The sequence below is a fragment of the Rhinopithecus roxellana genome, chromosome 3, assembly GCF_007565055.1.
Source record: "Rhinopithecus roxellana isolate Shanxi Qingling chromosome 3, ASM756505v1, whole genome shotgun sequence".
Taxonomy (NCBI): Eukaryota; Metazoa; Chordata; class Mammalia; order Primates; family Cercopithecidae; genus Rhinopithecus; species Rhinopithecus roxellana.
In genome coordinates, this window is record NC_044551.1 from 102795842 (window position 1) to 102818556 (window position 22715).

Consider the following 22715-nt stretch of genomic DNA (forward strand, 5'->3'; position numbering starts at 1 on the left):
TCCAACAGCACAAATACAAATCTATGCATGTGTAATGTGCATATGTATCCTGTAACTGATTAGTATTATTTTACAAAATATCCACTCGGTCTCCCCCACACCTCCATCCTCCCTGACTCTGCTTGGGTTTTCTAGGCACACTGTGTATCCTACAGAGCTGGGAGGGAAGAGCTGGGTGTACATTATTAGGCGAGGAAAGCCAAGTGGCTTGCTTAAATTAGTGGGAAAATTAAGAAAATAACCCAAGAGCCCTGCTTCCAACTCTCCTACCCCAGCTTCAAAAATTATCTTCTGCTTTTATATTCAAAGTGCATTTTGAATGCTATTCTTAGACACTTGGGTTTTAATCAAGTTTTCATAGCACATGAAGGAGAGATAAAAACACAAGCAATCCTTTCTTATTGAATTAATTTGATTTTTGTCTTTTGCGCTCCCAGCTATCAAAACTGTCAAATAAACCGGTTTTGATTCATAAATAATAGTTCCATTATATCTACTGTGCCACTCGTCAGAGTACCTGAAATTTTAATTCACTTGTTCAGCTAAATTTCATCCTCAGTTCATGGCCATAAAATTCTTTATTGACAAACTTTCAAACCAACTTTGACTCTGAGGTATCTAGTCAACATTTTTCTTCTGTGTGGATATTAGTTTATTGAATAAGTGGCATCTGTTTTCCTCCACATCACTAGCAGAGTAGGTATTTCCTTTTGACAGCTTTGCAGGATTTATGGGTTTGCATGCTCTGAAGAAAAATAGCACTAAGCAAAAAATTCCAATTCATTACCTCTTAGTACTTAATTAAGTTCATACCCACGGCACACTGGAGGTGAACCCTGAAATGACTATGACAGCAGCACAGCAGCCAACTATATTATCTTTGGAAGACAGAGAAGATTCTAATTATCCTGACCTCATTTTTCCATCTATGATATTCATAAACATTCCTTCTATTTCTCTCCCTTTCAGGCTTGGGCAGAACTGTTTGGAAAGCAAGTGCAGATTCCTCTCTGCAGCCACCAACCTTTCTGTGCAGCCCTTATATGCAAGAAAGTCAAGCAGTGGTCTCACATTTCTCTCTGACCTTCCAGAATGCAGACACCACTTATCACAAGGCTTCCCCTGTGGAGGTGCTCAGAAGTTGGCGGGCAGGCAAGCAGTGGGTCTCACTAAGCAAACACACTGTCAGCAGTGAGAGTCAGGGTTACCTGTCGGGGTTCTGTGTGCACACGTGCATCTGTAAGAGGATCCGCTGGGTGAAAGTCTTAAAGCACTGCCCACATTTCCAAAGATGCCAGTCACTGAACTCCGAGTGGAGCTGGCTTGTGGAAGTTGGGCTCGCAAGGACTCGCTGGTTTTTCACGTTGATTTGATTAAATCCTGATTCAATGGGCCCAGATTTATCCAGAAGAGAGAAGTTCCTGCTGCACGGAGTCTGGGGGAAAACAACGGAGCGCTGCTGGCTGGCAGGGGCGAGTTTGCTGCCTTTGTTGAAGGGCTGCAGGGCGTCTTGTCTGCACATGGCCTCCATTACCGTTGAAGGGACATTTACTAGGAGAAAAGCAATAGTTTAGAAGATCAGTTTTACTAGCCTTTAAAATAACCACAGTAACACATACTTTAAAAAAAATCAAATAAATCAACATTTTAAGAATTTGTGTTTCTGGACTCAGAATTAACATAACCATCTGATTTGAGGGGAAAAAACTATTATCACAAATTAATAACTCATCTGATGCCTATTTATTAAGCAACTACTATATGCTCAGGATTGTTTTACATGGTCTTTGCCCTCATGGAGTTCACTTACGACTTGAGACATACAGGAGTCCATAGTGAGCACCACACTGCACCTATGCCTGGAGGGAGTTTAGATGGGAGGCACAGCAAGGGAGAGGGAGTGAGCAGGGGATGTTGCCCAGAGAGGGTAGCCCTGAGCAGTGCAGAGAAAATAGATTCAGCTTGACTGGTGGAGAATTTCAGGCTTTCCTCCAGACCTTGGCAGCACAGGATAGGTATCCAGGAAAAGCTATTTGAAGAGATGAACAAGATGAAAGACACCTGGAGGCAGGAGAAGTCTACCATGCAGGTGGGATAGTAAGGGAGATGGGCTGACTGAGCAAGGCACGGGATCTGGTCACTCTAGGAATAATGATTGGGGGTCAGAAGGAGACCTCAGAGGGCCTTAAAAGTCCAAATAAATAAATAAGAGACTTCAGACCTAGGAAACAGACACAGACCATTTCTGAGCAGAGGGATAGCAAGAAAAATAGAACCAGTGTTCAGGAAGGGCTTGAGAGAGACCTGATTTACAGATGGGATGCAAGTGGATAAGGAAAGGGTAGGAGGCAACCAAGTGTGGTGCTTGTGACTCAGGCTTTGGAATCTGAAAGACCTAGGTTCAAATCCTGCCTCTGCCTCTTATTAGCTTAGTGGTCTTAGGCAAACTATTCAATAGCTGTGGGCCACAGTTATTCCATCTGCCAAATGAGGACAGTGGTACTAACGCTTCTAAAAAATAATAGCAGCATGATGTGGTAGCTGAGATGGCTGAGGTTTTAACTCCACTATTGACTAGCCTTGGGCAAGTATGGAACATCTAAATCCATGATTTGGTCCCTGATATAATGTAAAACAGTCACTCTCAGGACTGAATGGCATAATGCAGAGGCAGCATTTAGTAAAGAGCTTGACCTATGGTTGACACTCAACAGATGTTCAGCCCTATGAGTCTTAGCATACTCGTCTTTAAAGTCCCCTTTTACGAGGTTTAAATACATCAATGAAAGTACTTATTACAGGGCCTACCATGAATGGCAACTACCATTTTTATTATAGAAGAAGTGATGGATGTGAGGGAGATGGCCCTAAACTGGGGTGGTGGCAGTGGAAGTGGGGAGAGAACTAGAAGAAATACTTCTGAGGAGATAAATCTAATAATATATCTAGAATTTGTTGTTCTTTTTATTAAGATGTTAGTGAGTTAATATTTATAAACTATATGCTGGTCATTCCATAGGTCCAGAAGTGATTAGAACCTAATGGGCTTAAAAATTCTTCTTTTTTAAAGTAACTACTATATCTATGGGTCATTTCAAGGCTCAGAGAGATTAAAGTTACCAGGTGGTCAAGAGAATGAAATTAGAGACCAAAAATTTTGAAAAGGATGATTGGCAAAAAGATTGTGATAGCAAGTAACAAAATAATACAGACTATGGCCACTGGCCACCGGTTCAAGGCCGCGTGGCAGGAAACACATGACCTGGGAGCACACCTCATGCCCTGCCACAGACCATCACTAAGAATGCTACCTGGCACGAAGACGCAGGCATCCTCAAGGGTAGGGGACTGTGACTGCCACGAAGCTCTGTGCTCAAATGGACAGGGAGATGCCATGTGTGAGCACAGAAAGGGGTAGGTGTGCTGCCTAAGCATTCTTCAACTCAGAACATTCTGTAGAATCACATGTGTCAAGCAAATCCAACCAGAGGACAAGCTTTGTCTGCACGGTTCTGTCGGCATAGCCCATACTGTCTTAAGAAAGAAAAGTAAAGCAAGAGACTCACAGACCTGGAAAGAGTCTAGAGTTTGTCTAGTTGGCAGTTCTTAACCTTGGCTACTGCACATTAGACTCACACAGGAGAATCTTTAAAAACTACATTATAATCTCTCCATAGGGCCTGGGCATCTACATTTATTTATTTATTTATTTATTTATTTATTTATTTATTTATTTTTATTATACTTTAAGTTCTAGGGTACATGTGCATAACATGCAGGTTTGTTACATATGTATACTTATGCCATGTTGGTGTGCTGCACCCATCAACTCGTCAGCACCCATCAATTCATCATTTATATCATGTATAACTCCCCAATACATTTTTTAAAGTTCCCCAACTGCTCCTAAAGTGAAATCAGGGCTGAGAATCACTGATCTAATCCTACCTTCTCCTGTTACAAATGACAAAAATCAAGTCCCAAGAAGGTCCAGTAACTTGCCCTGGGTCACACATTCACTTAAGGACACATCTAGGTGGCAAGTTTTAGCTTTCAGACTTATAAGTCAGAATTTTTTTTTCTGACCATACACTCATAGCATCTCTGCTCAACAGCTGTGCTTCAAAATTTAAAGGATGTTTTTACAGCTAGTACATTGTTTTGTGTGTACTATATATATAAATACACATGTTATATATACTTATGTTATACATATATATACATGTTATAGATACTTATGTTATACATATACTTATACACACCTACCTATGTATGTTTGTATGTCTTTATTCTATATACAAATATTTATGTATATTTGAATTCTGGGGCAAAAGCATATAATCAATATAGAATTTGTGGACCGTTTTTACACTTAAAAAATATTTTATGGCACACAGAATGTTACTTTTTAAGTAGGCACTGAAAGACAAGAAGGAATGTTTTGCCATGTTCTGGCATTTTTAAAAATAAAATATAAAAACAGCACCATTGTCAGAGATTGGGGTAGAACCATCTTGTTTGGCCTTTTCATTACTAATCCAGAAGAGGCAAAGCATAGGGAAGCCCACAAGGTTTGAGGCGACACCACGCCTTTACAGGCCAGGCAATTTCAGACTCGCAGGAAGTAATGCATGGTGAGAAAACCATAGAATGAAGATGTCATCAACATGCAAGAGAGCGGGAAACACTGGCCAGTCACTTCACTGTAGGAAAAGGAATAAAATGCCTTTGGGGGAAATAATACAAATAATACTCTAAGTGTAGATGATAGATTCTGAGCTCTGACTTACACTCCTAGAAAGTAACCTAATTGAGCCGGGCATAGTGGCTCATGCCTGTAATCCCAACACTTTGGGAGGCCGAGGTGGGCGGATCACCTGAGGTCGGGAGTTCAAGACCAGCCTGACCAACATGGAGAAACCCTGTCTCCACTAAATACAAAATTAGTCAGGTATGGTGGCGCATGCCTGTAATCCCAGCTACTTGGGAGGCTGAGGTGGGAGAATCACTTGAACCTGGGAGGCAGAGATTGCGGTGAGCCAAGACCACGCCATTGCACTCCAGCCTGGGTAACAAGAGTGAAACTCCATCTCAAAAAAAAAAAAAAAAAAAAAAAAAAAAAAGTAACCTAATTGATTAATTCTAAAAAATTGTTAAGGTCACATAACCTTTATATTAAAACAAAAGAATGTGTGGGTGACAGGGGAGTAGGGATGAAGAGAGATTGATTAATGGGTAGAAATTTATAGTTTGGTAGAAGAAATAAGATATAGTGTTTGATAGATCAGTAGGGTGATGATAGTTTACAATGCTCTATTATATATAATCATGCCACTGTACTCCAGCCTGGGTGACAGAGCAAGACCCTGTCTCCTAAAAAATATTTAAAGCAGCACTTTTTAGAAGACAAGATTATTCTTCTTACATATCAGCCTCACTGACTATGGCCATTAAAGGTATAAACTAAACACAGGAAATTTTCAGAAAAAGGACATGAAATTTCATCCCAACACAAGAAAGAAAACATAGACAACTGCAAAAGGTGCAGAGATGGTTTATTAAAATGACCAAAAAGATGACGTGGTTTCTGCATGAAGCAATACTGAGCTAGTCAATCTCTTCAGTCTGGAAACGCAAAGATTGAGGGGAAGAGGGCAAACTCCCAAAGCCTTCAAGGATACCGTCAAGCAAGAACATGAACTCATGAAATCTGGACAGTTAAAACATTGAGAGAGGCAAATTCAGGATCTATAAAACAAAGTTCAGTTTACCCCTTCCTCGTTCATTCATTCAGTCCGCAAATAGTTGCTGAGCATCTATTACATGCCTGACCCTGTGCTAGGCACCATGGATATAGGGGGATCAGGAAAGCCATAGTCACTGCCCTCTGGCACATAAACTCTAATGGGAAAGGCAGATATTAAGCTGATGTCTTTACAGATAAATATTCACTCAGTTTCACCAAATGTAACATTCCATTAATTTCACCATTATAATTGTAAGTCGCCATTAATTGCAAAACACCTGCCAGTTTCAGAAAGATTAAAATGTTAAAAAAAAAATACATAAATTTTGGAATTGTCAAAGTACAGTTATGACAAGTGTGGTAAGTGCTGTTAGAGAAAAGAAAGGATGTCAGGAAATGACAAATCAGGGGTGGCTAAACGTGGGGATGACAGAATCTGAGTCCTGAGGGGTATATGGGCATCATACAAGTGCAAAGGGAGGAAAAGGCAATGCAAAAGGTGGAATATCAGCAGCTTTGCCATAGAGTCTTGTGCCATGCTGAGGTAGGAAGGAGCTCAGGGCACTAAAAGAATAGAAAAAAAGGCAATGTGGACAGAGAGAGAAGAGGAGATGGGCTGCAGCAGCCGAGGCTGGAGAGGAAGGCAGCATTATTGTCAATGCCTGTGGGAGCTGGACAGGCCACAGAAATATCTGACAGGGTGATGGTAGACAGGTTAACACAACAGAGGATGGTGGGGGCGGTAACATTCTGAACAGGGTATGGCCAGTCTAGAGATGTTTGGAATCTAATATTGTAAAATACTATATGGGCCACAGAAAATGTTTCTGGAGACTCTATGTGACCCATAGGCTATCATATTAAGGAACTGGGGATTTAGCCAAGAGTAACGGCAAGCCAAAAAATGATTTTAAGTTCGGGTGTGAGATGATCAGATTTATGCTTTAAAGGCATCATCGCTCTGTATCGGTAAATAAACAAAGTACAGAACAATGTATACAGTGTGCTACATATACATGTGGGAGAATGACAGCCAGAGAATAAAAGGGGGAATATTAGATGCTTGAATGGGCAAAAATTATCTCTGAAAGAATACCTGAGAACCTGCCAACATTACTGATGGCATCTTGGAAGGAGATTTACATGTCCACAGTACTTTCTGCATTTTGCTCTATGGGACAGAGCTACCTATTAACAAAACAAGTGAATAAACTGAAACAATAAAATAAGCAAATGGTTGAAACTTCACTCTGGCCACCATGAACTAAAGAAAGAAAGTGTGAAGTTGTGCAGAAGGTACTGCAGGGGTCCAAGCCAGAGTGGATGGTGACACTAGTCAGGTGGCAGCAGAAATGAAGTGAAGAAATGCATTAAGAATATGCAATCAACAGGACTTCGTGGCTGATTGGATAGAAGGGTGAGCAAGAGTGAGGTGTCAAGGTTTCTCGACAGAGCAATTGGATGATTGGGAGTGAGAGCTGCTGAAAGATGGGAGAGGCAGTTAGTGGGAGTGAATAGAGTAGTTTTAGTTTTACGCAGGTTTAGTTGGAGATGCATGAGAAACATGGAAGTGAAGATGTTGCCAAGACAGCTGGAGAGGAGTCTGGGGCTCAGTAAAGAGGTCTGGATTGAAAATGGAAACCTGGGAGTACCTGTCTTAAATTAGGTCACCCAGGAAACAGACTCTGAAATGGGGATTTGGGGTTTGGGGATTGCTCTCAGGATCAACACCTGTTGGGAAGTGAGGCAAGCAGCACTGGGCTGAGGGAGGAGTTTAACAGCTCTGGAGTTGGATGGAATGAATGTCCTTTAGGGTTGTCCTGGTTTGAGGTAAGGGAACCAGTCCTTTATACATCCCACATTGACCAGTCATTGGATATGGACTACTGTGGGAGGAAGTATGACCAAGGGTGAGGTGGTTCAAGTGGACTAAAGGTAATTCCTGGAAACAATTCATCCAAGATGTCAGTCCGCTACAATCCCACAAACAGTGGGAATGAGCGCCTCCATCCAGTAGCAAAGTTGGGCTTGAGGCAGCACACCACAATATCCTACAGCATGCAAAAAGCCAAATCTCTCATAACAGTGACTTTCCCTGAGACCTTTGTCATTTGTCTCTGTCAACACCTTTTTTAGTGGGTGCTGCCTTCTTGTTGGAGTCTTGTAAAAGAGTCAGAAGCATCCCTGTGAGTGACTTCTTTGTTCTTCTAGGAACCTACAGGTTTCAACAGCTCTAGACCAATTTTTATATTAGTTTGTTGGCTCAGGGTTTCCATAGCTGGCAAGTAGTGCAAAATCAAGCCTCATAACATCCTACGGCTAGGGCTAGTTTTTAAAGTATGACTTTGTTTTTACCAATGCCCCAAGATGGACAGTCCCTTAGCTTACTGGCTTGAGGGCAGCATTTTTCTATTCCCCATTCAGGGACAGGATAGTATCTTTTGGCTCCTGATTCTAAGCCAACCCCAGCTTTGCACTGTACACAAGAGGCCTGGAACCTGGACTCCTCCCAGCTGAATGACATAGAGAGCCTGACAGCCGCAAGCTCATGCTCTCTGTTGTGGCCACCTCATGCAGCATCTGCACAGTGTTTGATATTGCAGTTATGTGCTTATGTGTTCTCTTCTAGACTGAGCTCCTCTAGGACAGGGCCTGGGTTTTTGCACCCATCACAATGTTTCCCCTGGGGCCCTGCACAGATGGTCTTGTGGACTGAACTATACATAATCTTCCAAAGGTCACCGCTAAGGGCTTGAGTAGGGCCTTCCTGACTCTGACCTAGTTTCTCGCTGTTGGTGGAACAGTGGGGGTAAGCGGCACCGTGCAGAGGTCCCCCTTTTTATTTTCTGCTCTTTAAAATCAAAAGAAAAAAGCAGGGGTCCTCGAGGAGGCAGGGTTTACTCTGGTGCAGCAACTCCCCTGTTGCCATCAAGGTTCACATTCTGCCACCTCAGCTTCATATGCCGAGACAGAAAAAGCAGCAGGAAGACTTGTTTAACATTTATTCCCAGGATTTTTTTTAATTTCCTCTGAAATGAATATGAATACACTAAGGTCTTTACACTCTGCAGGAGCTAATCCCCCACTGGAAGCTTTGGGGAACCTCATTCCTTCTTGCGGATGCGATCTGTCGACACAGGCGTTCCTTCAGGCTCTTTTGAAAGGCCCACAGTGGATGGAAAGGCGCTCTCTTTGGAGCTCTATTACATTTATAATACGACTTTTTTAAAAAGAAAATAACATAGGAATTGCTTCCAGAACCCAAATGCCTGTTGAACTGCTGTCTTCTCTGAGTCAAGGCGGCTTTCAATGAGCTATCCGGGCAGTGAGTGTACCCACAGCCACCCTGCTTTGGGGCCGCCAGTGGAGGGGGCACGTCCTGAACCCAAACCCACCGCACACGCTCGATAGGAAATGTGTACTTTCAATGTTGAAAGAACCATGGGAAGAAAGTTATATTTTTATAACTGAAGGTGCTTAATATTACTCAGTAAGTAAAATCATATTTTCCTTGAATGCCTTGGTCCAAGTATCAGTTTCATTAACAACAACAAAAAATCTGCCTGAAATATTTAATCCCTTCTAATAATGGTAATAGAAATTCTCAGTATTTATTCAGTGCACATTCTTCATTGTTCACTGTGCGCATAGCACTATAAAGAGGCTCTGTGGAGGTATTTTATCGAAAAAGTATTTGATCTCAAGAAGCTTCTTTTTAGGTACCTGATTTATTTTGTAGCTAGCTCAGTGGGATAAAAATTGTCTTAGAATTGCTAATGCAGTAGAGATGATTTAAATTACTCAGGGCTGTGGAAGGCTATCTGTTAAATGATCTGTCCGTGCCCTTTCACACATTTGTGCTTTTAAATCACAGAGTATTTTCTTAGCACAGAAGAAAGAACCCTCATTTAGGTGTTCCCAGGTCTCCCAGTGAATCACATGGAATGAGAATCCATCTTAGAGGCAGTCAAAGTCATATATCTCCCCCACACTATCTGATGAAGCCTTCTGCTGGTTTCTTGGGTGGCCAATCACATGACAGATATATGACTCTGAGACAGAAACTGAAATAAAATTCCTATAATACCCTTGGGGAAAAGGGGATTGTCACTGTTGAGCACTTTAGTCAATGGCTTAATTCCTTTTAAACTTCGCTCAACCGTTACTTAGAGCTCTGAACAGAACCCAAAAGAACTACTTAGTTTTCCTACTGAGTGTACAATACTTCAAGCTGTTGTAGCTTTGCAAATTTTCTTTCAAGGACTTCAGGTGCTAAATGATATATCGTATATCCTGGTAGAGTTTATTCAATACTCTAATCATCAATCTCAAGAATGCTTCACTCAGGTTAGACACTAGCAGAAAGAAGAATTGAAAAGCAAACTGGTATGTTTTTTCCAGAAAGTACATTTTTGGCATGTGGCACCAAATCTGAAGGCCAGTGGTACGCTCTTAGACACCCATTGTCAGGTGGCTGTGAATGGCACACAGACCCAAAAATGCTCTACTCCAACCCCACAATCCCTCCCGTCCATGTGACAGCATTGTCAGGTGGAAGCACCATGCAGATATGAGTCTCGCACTCCAGAGATCCAGGTCAAGGGTAAGAAATGCATTTCCTAAGTGGTCACTCCACAGTTTCCATTTCTGGCTCAGAGCTCAGTAAGTGGTCATGCCATCCTTCCAGCTCCTCAGGCCAAAAGCCTCAAAGTCATCCCTGATTCCTCTTTCTCACTCAGCATCTAATGTATAAGAAAATGCTGTTGAATTTACTTTTAAAACATATCCAGAATCCAACTACTTCTCACCACCTCCACCACTTCCATGCTGGTCCAAACCACCATCATCTCTCCCCCTGGATTCCTGCAAGAGCCTCTAGCTGGATTCCCTGCTCTTCCCCCTGTCCAGTCTCCTGTCCAGTCTCCACTCAGGGAGTATTCCTGAAAAAAATTCAGTCAAATCGTTCTTTTTCTCAAAACCCTACAACAGCCCCCTTTGCCCAGCTCACACAGAGTCAGAGCCAGGGTCCTGACAATGGCCTCCAGGGCCCTAGAAGGTCTTCCCTGCCCTAGCACCCACCCACATCTAAGTTAATTCCTCTTCACCTCACTCACTCTGCCTCACCCATGCTGACCTCTGTGATGCTCTTCCAACATGCCAGGAACATTTCCATCTTGGGACTTGTAATTGTCTGGCTGCCAGGAATGCTCTTCTACCTACTAATACATGGCTTGTTCCTTCGCCATCTTAAGTCTTTGCCCAAAGTCCACCTTCCCAGTGGAGCTTACCCCGTTCACTCTCTGAAACTATAACTCCTAACTCCTGGCACCTCTTTATCTCTTTTCTGCTTTATTAGCCCACAACACTTATCACCATCTGGCCAACTATTTATTTACTTATATATCTGTTGATAATCTGTCTCCCCCCATTAGAATGTAAGCTCCATGAGGGCAGGGATTCTTGTCCATTTTGTTCACTGCTATATTTACATCACCCAGCAAAGACACCGGCTCATGGTAGGTGTTCCTTACACATCTGAACAATGAACGAATAAATATTTGGCCTTGATATGTTTACTCTAGACATTCCTCAACACTCATACCACAACAACAGCTTCAGTCTGTAGCAGGTTGTATTAAAAGAAGAAACAGAGGATCTCATGAGATTTCTAGAATCCTCTTGGATCAAACACTCTAGATGGTTACATCAAAGTTCCAACATACAGACAAGTCCATGTTAGCAGATGGGGAGGCTGGCTGACACTGATGCCTTTCTGTGCATATATAGAGATCTAGCTTTGGGGGCATGGGGCATGGAGCCATTCTGTTTGAGGCAGAGCACAGTGGCTTCTACATCTACATTTGCCTCTCACTGCATACTCATGGCCAACACTGAGATTTTCTCCTATGAAAACAGGAACTCCCTCAAACAGGAATATAACAGCAGAAAATAAACTTTCCAGTGGAAGCTTGAAATGTCAGAGGAATGTACTATATGTCCAAAGATTCATTTTTTGATTTGATATTGGTTTTGGGGTTAGGGTAAAATAGAAAAGGAAAGTTGATAGTAATAGGCTTTTTGATGATTTTTCTTTTTACAAAGAAATTAAAGACAAAATGGGAAAGAAATATCTGACCATCAGCATTTTGATGAGTCATAATATGAGCATTTTTAAATTGTAGTTTTTGGTGTGTGAGTGCATGTGTGAGAAAGAGGAGAAGAAAATGAAAAAAAAAAAAAACACTTTTTTCAAAATGAAGTTTCTTATCCATTATCAAAAGACATCTGTTATCTTTGTTTCTTTTTGTAGCATAACATCAAATTACCAGTTCACAAATTAGTCAATTTGGTGACAAGAAAACACAGTATCACTGAAATCAGTGTTTCTCACTGAAGCACATCAGTGCTAATTCTGTTCCAAATACTGGAAATCACTTTAAAATACTTTTCAGATAACTGATAGAGCAGAAATATAAAGTTTACAGGAAAGTTGCTGCAAATTTACATTTGCCTAGATGTTAATTCTTTTAAAGATAATGGTTGGTACAGTAATAAAGATAGAAGAAAATTACATGTTTCCAGACATGGTTTTAGACAAAAAATTTAGAATGACACAAATTCCTTAGTCACATATCTACCATTTTAAATATTCTTTGTCATGCAAATGACTATGTAGGAGGAAGCAGGAGGAAGCACACCCAACCAACTAAAGGGGTGCTACCCCTGATTAAATGTCATTGTTTTCTTATTATTTCATTTTTGCATACAGTGTGGCTCCCACAAGACTATACATCCCTTCAGAGCAGAAGGTGAACCTTACACTGCTCTTGTAATCCCTAAGGTGGCAAGCATAGAACCAGACACATAGTAGGTACTCAGTGAATACCAGCTGACTTAACTTGCTTCAACTATTATTTAAAATTCTGGCAAAGGCTTTGAAGTTGTTAATAGGTGAAGGACTGGTCCATACAGGTTAAGATGCCCTACGATAAAGCAGATGACATGCAGGGAAAAGAAAACGATGGAACAGACTTGTATATGTTTGTGTTACTTATTTTAGTGAACCACGTTCCATGAGTTTCAAAAAAAGCTCTTAAAAAGTTAGCTTTGAAATAGGTAAATTGAAATGTGAATTCAGAGCTAAAATAAATTCTTACAGTTTTCATCCTGGGCAATGCATTGTAAGGGGATCCCAAAGAAAGACGTATAGCTGTCATTGTACCACACCAGAAGCTCGGTGCCCCTAGGGATATCTATACAGGCTCGGTAGAATATATTCGACCTATTCAAAACAAAAGAAAACCCAGCTTAGTAATACATAGGACTCATGTGCCCCCATCCATACTTTTATTGCCCCGAAAAAGTTCTGCTCAGCTCCATCTAAACAGTTTTTTTGTAATAAATCTACACCCAACTGATTGTCCCCAGCAACCAATTAGAGTCTGTAACTCAGTATGATAAACAGCACTCAGTTTATTTCCACAATGACCCTCCCTAGAATGAATTGGCTGAAGAGACAGATATTTAGCCCAGGAGACATCAGAAAGGAAGAGTTCATTAAAAAAAAAATTTCATCTCACACTAATGAGAAAATTTCCTCTCAGGAAAATTGCAAAGACACTGGTGCCCCAACCTCATATATAAAAACTATTGACTTCTTATTTGAAGGAAAAGCATTAAATGTATTATTGCAACTCGGCATTGGGAGTTCCCAAATTTGTAATAAAATTAGGCAGCTTTGTGATATAAGGACTCAGGGAAATAAAAATTCTCTCCATTGCTCTTTTTCTAAAGTTTGATACAGGAGAAGAGAAAAACACTCCTACGTGAAATGGATGGAAATTCAATAAATACAAGAGGAGCACTTTACTCTGGCTGAAAGATTACACTCTGAAATGATACAGTGAAGGTATGAGAAATAATCATTTTTTATAATAGCTTTGGTACTTTAAAAAAATCTACAGATTAAAAAAATGAGGAGACTGAGACTGGTTTTCTCAATGAAGAATTGCTACAAATATGAACCTCAAGTTCAAGATAAAAGTGTGTAGGGTTGGTGGGCCTTAAATTTCTCCTTTCTGTAAGGAATTGGCTGTAGCAGGGCAATTTGTTCCTTGTATAACACTGCAGACATAAGGCGAATGCTTCTCCACATTTTTCATGGCAGTGAGATATGCACTTGTCAACATATTTTGTCACCACAAAGTGGCTCTTGGCAATAGGATCATAAAGATCAATAAAAAAGTGCAGATTCTCAATATTTTACTTGCAGCTGCAAAAATTTCATTTATCTTGTTATTTTCCTTACTTGCTGCCATTCTGTCTCACGAGGGCACTGCTAGCTAAGCAGAATGTTTTTCCCAACATTCTATGAATATCTGACAAAAACTCTAGCCAGTTGCCTAGCTCTTGCTACCCTTCCTCCCTCTGCATCTCCAAGAGCTGTGCATTTTATTAATTCTTTCCACTGCTACATAAAAAAATCAAAATTGGAGCTGAGCTATAAATCACTGGCATCTCCTAACTTGAGAAAAATTGAGTCTACTTTGTACTTCACCCTTGCAACATTTCATCTCTCGGTTTGGCTTCCCTTAATATAAACACTGCGCCCGGCAAATGAATGTGCTAAAACCAAATGACACACTTTGCTGCTGAAAGAACAGAACTGTTTTCAAGCAATGGGTGGTCTTCTGAGGCACCGAGTAGGCCGAAAGGGGGAAAAAAATGTGTAAGTGTACACCATTCCTTACAAGCGGGCAGAGCTTCCAAAACTCGCAGAAATCTCTGCATGTTGAAGCACATCAAAGGGATTTTTCCCTTTTCAGATAATATTTCCTTTGCTGACATGTATTTAGTATTGTGGTTGGATGACTCATAAAGATAGCTTCATGGCGTCCCAACGCAGTTGAAGTGGAACACATGCCAACAAACATTATTGTCAGCCTCAAAATAAAAACAAAACGTTCAGCTAAGGGTCAATCAATCAAGGGCGCTTTGAAGAAAATTCCATTTAGATATTACAAATCATAACAGAATGAATTTAAACCAGCTGACTTTTTGTGAAGCGGACATTCATGTACAATAAAAATTAGGCTGGCTCTTCAGGGTCCAACTTTTCTATTTTCTTACTCTTGGACGTGGTCACTGGTGATGAATGCCAGTTTTTAAAATTGTGTTTTTGTAGTTCATTTTGTAAAGATCTGAAGTAATCGAAAACAGATCAGCAGAGAGAGCTCATAGTGTAAGCACCATCATGAAAGGGGGAGTTGTAAAAAACCCACTTAATATTGACAGATAGGCAATGACTTGCCTACGCCCACCTTCCTCTTAGGGGGTTCTTGTTTTCCCAAATTCAGAATTTGCCTCAGTAGCTCCTTGGGTACCCATTACAGAACCAAACTCTCTCTTACTAAATGGACAAGCACAATCTTCACTAATTTTCTAGCTCAGAGTTTTATAGAAAACCTCACAACAGAAATGCAGCCGTAATAAAGGTGAATAAAGTCCATATACAGCAGTGTAATGAAATACTGTCTTGTGCTACTTCATTTAAACCATTATTTAATGAAATAAAACTGCACTGAAAACCAAGGCGGTGAGTCACATACTGCCCAAATTTTTTTTAATTGAAGACCTCAGAGAGTAAGTCAAATTTGTGCAGCCTTTAACCAACAAGGGGAAGACAGTTAAAAAGAAAAACTTAAGCTTCATTTAAAAAAAAAAAAAGGAAAGGAAAATAAATAGCCATAGGCAGGACTCCAAGTTGCTGAGCACAGAGCCCTCTGCTTTGATGTGTCTGTGGTGCCTAATAAAGCTAAACAGTTGCTTCTGATTCTAAAGGGAACACGGCTGTTTATAACTGAGGTCATATATTTATATGGCACACGTTTTCGAGGGATTTTGAGAAAAGAAGGTTTAGTGGTGGGGCTTTTTTCCTATTTGATTCATTTTTGCCCTCTCGTCTCCACTCCAGCCTTCCCTAGCACTAAATGGAAATGCTTCACCAGCAGGTGCACTGGGAAGAACTGACTGAGCGTCGGGAGATTCCACCCTGCTTCTCAGCTCCCCAGAGGCCTCCCTATGTGGATCCCCTACGGGAAATGGGGATGGCTCCACCCTGCCTTTGTTACCCTCTGAGTTTTGCCCATACCTTTCAGGAAACCAGGGGCTTCTCTATGCCTGGGAACTGCCTCATGAACTGAAAGGAATCCTGGATCATCAAAGGGCCAAACCCACTGCCACCTTTAGAGGGAGCAGGAGAGTTACCCTGGCTCTGTCACTGTCACTAAGTCTAACGGTTTTGGAAAGGGATCGGTGGGAAGGTAGAGAGTTCTTGGTTTCCCATGCTGTTGTGCAAACAAAGCTATTCCTCAAAGGAGACAGCATGAAGGAGACCGAAAGCAAGAGACCTGAGGCTGAATCTCTGACCATCTACTTATCTGTGTGAATACATCTGCTTGGGAAAAGCACCCCAAGTCAGTGGGTTTGCTGGGCTCATTCAGACCATTCTGGAAGTTCTAATGATGTGGGAGTAACTTCACCATGTGCACGGAGTGAAGGAGGCCATCTGCTAGCACTTTTAATCCTAAGTGTTCATGAATGCTCTTACTGTCATAGGAACTAAGGAGGTTTCAGAAATCAAGCAAAAAAAAAAAAAAAAGAAAAGAAAAGAAAAGAAAATGTCTGCCAGTCCTTGCAGAGTTCTGCAGGATTTTTTTTTTTTTTTTTTTTACCCACCAGTGGTAAGCCTGAATTTGTATATGCAAGCCAAAAGGCTTCAGCTCTGTAGGTGGTAAATCAAGATATACTTTACCTGTACTGAACTACTGTTAGATTCTGTTCTCCGCAGTGCCTTGCACATCGGATATACCTCATCCAGCTCGACTTACTAGGTTCCCCACCATCAATAAAGTGCTGTAGTGTCCCATCCTGGTCATATATCTGGAGAAGAGGTCAGAAGGTCAAGTAGTTAGAACGAATCATCAGCAATCATTTTCCCTGCTTCCTTTGGTGTCTTTATGTGTCAGGTGCAGAAATTTATTGCCCTTAGGTTTGCTAGTGCTTATTGATGCTTGTGGACACTCAACCGGAATAACAGGAAAATATGTTTTAGTGATGCAAGTCGATCATGTTTTTCTTATCAAGCCAATCTTCTCTGTATTAAACATATTTGTGGTATCTCGCGGATGTGACCATATTTCCCAAAGAATATTTGACTGATTTTGACAGGCTAGTCTTAAGTAATGAGCTGCTGGATAAACAAAGCAAGTTGAAAGGAGAGACCACATTGACATTGTTGGAACATCCACATTCGAGCCCCCCAGGCTCAAACACACAACTGCCCAGAGGCATTCGGGAGGCAGTAACTGTCCATTCAACAGGCTGGGCGACACCTAGCAGAAGAGAGGTGGAGAGTTATGGAGCCAGAAAGAACTGGCAAAACAGACTCTGATTTGGATGAAACAAATGGACTCTCACCTCAAAGAAGATGTTTTTCAAGACAAAGTTTTCAGGACCTGAAACTATTAGGAGAGGAGTCATTTAAAAAATAGAGAGAGATCCTCAAAAAGGGAAAGAAAATATAGCTGTTTCCTATGGATCCTACATTTCTTAACTGAGTTGTCTAATTGTTACTGCCTCACATCAATTCAAGCAGATTTCCTTTCAAGATAGCATTTGAGAAAATGAAATCCGCTTCAAACCACTCAATAAGCATGGGACAAAAAGTCTCGTGAAAGCAACTAGGGAGCCAAGCAAACACAGAGTCAGTGCTGACAGCAGAGGCAACAGCTTGCCTTTCCAGAAACGACTTCAAATCCAGGGCACTTAGGGGGACATGGTATCTAGAGGAGTGGGAGATGAGGAGGTCATGTATCCACAGCAATTCTAGAAAGTCACTCCCAGTCCTGGGGCCATTCAGGAAGCAGGGACAGTTAAAAGAGTTTCCTAAGGGTATGGTTCTCAGAAGGACCATAATACAGTGCACCATTTCAGATAAAATCAGCAGTGGGATCCTTCTTCTGGTAGCTACTTCCCCAGAGCATCCTGATAAATCGTATCTCTCACTCTTGCTAGTCAGCCCTTCCATTTTTCCTTTTCAAATAAGCATGGAGAATAAGTGTTAGAGAGAGTCTCACTGGTTACATTTAGGCTCCAAAATTAGTATGGTCATTCATAGTTTAGCTCAGCATTTCTATTCTGGGGGAGGGGGGTGCAAACGGGCTTAGTGATGACAGTTTCTTTTTACTATCACCAGTCATTTAAAAACAGCTAAGTTTTTAAATTTTATTTTATTTCATTTTATTTTATTTTAATTTATTTTTGCTTTTCTTGAACTCATTCCTCTCCAACCCCAACCTTTCCACTAACCCCACAATGAAAGACAAACATTAATCTGTTAAAAACAATTGAGAAGTTATGACTGGGTAAACGCACCAGAGTGATCACAATCAATTTACTTTGAGAAGAGTGAAGAGAATCTTGGATATTTATTTAAGACTAATGACTTCTTTAAATTTCTAGGTTTTGGATAATGGCAAAGAATGGAAACATTTCATGGGGTGGCTACATCTGCTACATGAGCAATTAAATGATAGACAACATATTTAGGATTGATTATACTGTAGTTGTTTCTGTTTTTGTTGTTGTGGGGTTTTTTGTTTGTTTTGTTTTAAGAAACTGATTAAGATTCAAAATTGCAACTCTGAAACTTGTTGACAGTCTCAGAGTTGAAATTTTGAATCTTAACCAGTTTCTTCAAAATTGCAACATTGACCAAAGCCATTTGGTTCCCTTAATGCCACTGTTAATCTTTAATGGAGTAAGAAATGTTGATGACCCAGCCCCCTGCCTTCCCTTCTCCCAAAAATAAACCTTCCATAGGGACTGCTGGTAAAAATTATTATGAAGCATTTTGAGAACTGCACACAACAATCCTCCTTTGTGCATCAAGCTACTATCTTCAACAACAAGTAAAATCCCCTAACATTTCTAACTAGTGGGGACTGTCTTAACTGTTGGCTCATTTGATCACCAGCCACTAACCAGTCCACCTTAAAATTGGTATGAAAAGTATTTCCCCTACACTCTTGTTTCAGCAAAAATCTTAAGTACATGGTGACTATAATAAAACCTACAATTTTTGCCTGCCTGATATAAACTGCTACTTGCCTTGAGGAAAAGTAAAAGGCTATTTGTCAGGCTCTTCCTGAGTATCACACAATGTAGCACATGGCATGAGGTTTGGCTTTCCTGGCTTTAGCTAATACTAATATTATAATATTTCACATGAAACTGTGATGCAAATCCCATGCACCTACTTAACCCCCATAACTACATACCCAGAGTTGAACAAACTCATTCAACCTTGATACTGCTTTCTTTCTCAGCCCCCAGAGCCTAGCCATCATCAAATACAGTTGAATTTTCCTTCTATATACTTTTCAAGTGCATTTATGTCATCCTCTCCACTGTTAACCATTTTAGTCCAAATGAGATTTTTTTCCTCACATAAAGTATAGCAAGAGCCTCTTAACTGATTTCAAAAAACACTAGAGAGAAAAATAAATGAAAAGAAAACCTAGTCTCCCTTTTTTGTTGTTGTTCAGTTTTTGCATGCATTATTAAAACAGAGAAGCTATGTTACCTAATGTTAAAAACTATCTGTTATTCTTTTGGGAAAATATTTGTAATACATATCACTGTATTATCAGCCTCTGATTTCTTCTGTGATTATTGTTGCTGCTATTTTCAAACCATTGCTTTTGGCCTGTTCTTTCTCTTTTATCAATAGGAGTGGAAATATAAGAAAAAGGGAGACCTCTTTCTTACCCTTTTAAGGGGATTTTAACAGTATTGAATCTAATTCTATTTATTGGGACATCACACATATGGTTGAGATAATGATCACACAATTTCTTACTCATTACAAATCATGCATGGCATTAACTGAAAGCCACCACAAGAAAGGAGTTGTATTGTGATCCTGCATATTAGGAAGTGCCACTCTCTCCCATGCTTTTATTTTCCTTGCACAAAATCTAGCTTTAAATGAGAGCAACAGGAGTAAAATATGCACCAGGGTTGCGTGTTACAACAACTGGCTGTGAGTGGCTTGTCCACTGCTTTGTCATTTACTAAGGCTGCCAGCCTATGAGAACAACAATAATCATAGAAATGGTGGAAGCCAGTGACTGATCTAAGCTCGTTTTAACATAAGCATAATACCATCTTCCAAATGATAGGAATTGTGTGTATTGGTGGCTCTGAGCAAAGTGTTTCTCCAAAGCAGAATTTGCAAACTAGTGGCTCTCAGGCTAAAATCAAACAACCGACCAACCGTGTTTTTCCTACACAATGTTTAAATATTTTTTAAATTTTATCTAATTGAGATTTCTAACTTCTGAAAAATCAAAAGATGGGTCCTCAATTTCTGGCAAATGAAAGTGGATCACTGGTGGCAGTGATCCACTTAAGATAAGAAAAGGTGGCTCCCTTTAGACTGGGCTTGAGCTTTTCCAGTTCTGCAGTCCCTACCACTCCTTACTGTCTTACATGCTACTTACTTCACTAATTTACTTACCTGCTTGGCCTCATTAGACATTTACATTTGTAAGCCCAGCAGTAAGGGGATTCCTGGCACCACTGAAAATCAGTCCATTACAGCTGGGACACTTTCAAAGAAAACTGTCTGAAGTGACAGCCTAGAGACACTGCAAACGTTCATCACTCCTGTGCTTCCCAGATGCTATCATCTGACCCAAGATCCAAGCTTTCTGTCCTGCAGTTTTCCAGTGAAGGGGAGTGCAGAGTTTTGTTTTTGTTTTTAATTTTCCTTCATTTTTACCAGGACAGGATTTCAAAGATCGTTTCAAGTGAAGGATCCCCTTTAATTCAAGGAAGTCTTAAATGTAATTCCAGTATAAAAACAGATGAAAGTTGCCCTGGTTAAAAAATGAGGAGTTGATGGGAGCACCTCACCAACACAACTAACCCCACCATGACTCTCTGAGACAGTTCCCAGGACACCTCTAGGGGCCCAAGGTAAGCTGGGGGACCCTGTGTGAAAAAGTACAGGCAGCACATTTCCTCCAGTAGATAAAGCCTCCATGAAGCTCAGTCACCAACTCTTCTGCTAGAATGCCGAGCACTGTGGCTAAATTTAGAGCCCAGGAAAATCAGATTTGGAAGGGACCTCAAAGACCATCTGCTCCAACCCCATCCATTTATACAGAAGGAAATGGTGTCTGCAAAAGTTAGTAGTCTAAGCAAAGTGAGGCAACTAGTCCATGACAGAACCAGACCTCATCTCTAGGCCTTCTCACCTGCTCTCCACTTCTCTGTCTCCCCATCTGGGAGTGTGCTGAGGCCTTCCTCACCTCATTCAGTCCTGTAAATATCCTGAAGAGAGCCAATGACCTCAGACAAAAGGAACTTGAATTACAACTTAATCATGAATCTGTTCCTCCCCAAACCCAGGTCCCTGAATTTCAGCATGCGGAGGGGGAAGGGGGATCTGAAGGTTTCATATAAATGGGATTAGTCAGTTTTCAGGGAGTGAGGAGACATTTCAGATGCCCTCTCCCATGTTCCCATCCCTGGCATATCCCTGTGCCAAGGCTCCAGACATCAGCATTTGGTTGTGTGTTGAAGTGCCAGCCTCCTTCGGTTTTCACCAAGCAGCTGAGGTGAGGAAGCATATTTTATGCCCACACATCTAACACGGGGCCCAGCACATAGGAGGAATCCAATGAATGCCGAAGTGAACTGAATTCTCACAATAATTCTATATCTTCTTAAAGATCTTGGATTTTACTCAAAGCTTAAGAAGAAATTACCACTAAATGCAATTAAACCTTGATTCTAAGTACTAACAACTAGGATTAAAAAATACTGTATTCTTTTTTAAGCCAATCTCTTTCAACTCTATGAAATACAAAGGTGAATTTCATATGATGATTTAAAATGGAATAAACAATTACCACAGAAAGGGCCCAGAAGAGGTCGTTGGAGATTTCCAGTTTAGATCTGTGAGCCCAGCACTGTTTAAAATCCTTTCTCAGCTCATGGAGGATCCAGGGAAGAGCAGATAAAAAGACACAGTTTCTCAGATCTCCTCTACCTATTTACACAGTGCCTTTACACAGCCCCATCTTTCTGTAAAATTCAGAAAATTGGGGTTCCAATAGTCAAGTGTATTAGAAATTTAAGAAAGCATACTGTTTGCCAACAAAGATAAATGTGTTTTACTACACAATTCCTCTGTGTGTCAGGAGGTAGAGACCCAATATTTTGTATTCCATAAGTTAACTCTACAACCATTTACTCAAAAGAATGATTCTTGGCTGTTTTGACTATGAAAAATTAGTAACCAGAACACTTTTATTACTAAATAAAAGATTTTTAAAAGGTGAACAGTGGTTGTTAAAGGAGACCTTCTGAAGTATTCTTAGTGAAAACACACAATATAAACCACTATGGTTACGGGTGACTGTAGGGTGTACAGTACAGAGGTTAAGAGCATGCATGTGGGTGTCAGTTTCAATGCATGCGAGTTACAATTGTGGTGATGTGATTTTGGTCAGTTATTTAACCTCTTAAGGAAGCTGAGACTTTCTTTTTCTGAGAAAAAAAAATGGTGCTAATAATAACCCCTATCTCGAAGAGCTGATATAAAAACCAAATGAATGAGTATATGTAAAGGACTTAAAACAATGCTAGACATCTAGTAAGAGCTCAAAGAACATAGCCAGCCTTAGACCAACACTATTATTAGATGAGAAAAGTCAGCCTAGACATAATCTACTAACTTGCTCACGGACACTGGTCACAATATATTATGTGCAGCATATGCAAGTAAACTATTTCTAAGGTTATCAGAGCATAAACTCATTGAGGGCAGGAATATATTTTAATCATTTTTAAATTTACTGACAGGTACCTTACACAGGGTTTTGTACACACCAGGAAA

At 40.6% G+C, this 22715-nt stretch overlaps 1 protein-coding gene across 1 annotated transcript in view; it reads right to left on the bottom strand.

Annotated features, from left to right (window-relative positions):
- PRDM6 (PR/SET domain 6) overlaps positions 1-22715 on the bottom strand; it is a 112762-nt gene that overhangs the window by 22080 nt on the left and 67967 nt on the right. Inside the window, exons 4-6 of the mRNA XM_030926759.1 lie at positions 16560-16687; positions 12904-13028; positions 1209-1551 (exon numbers count right to left, since the gene is read on the bottom strand). Of these exons, the coding sequence (XP_030782619.1) occupies positions 1209-1551; positions 12904-13028; positions 16560-16687 (596 nt within the window). The remainder of the gene's footprint in view (positions 1-1208; positions 1552-12903; positions 13029-16559; positions 16688-22715) is intronic.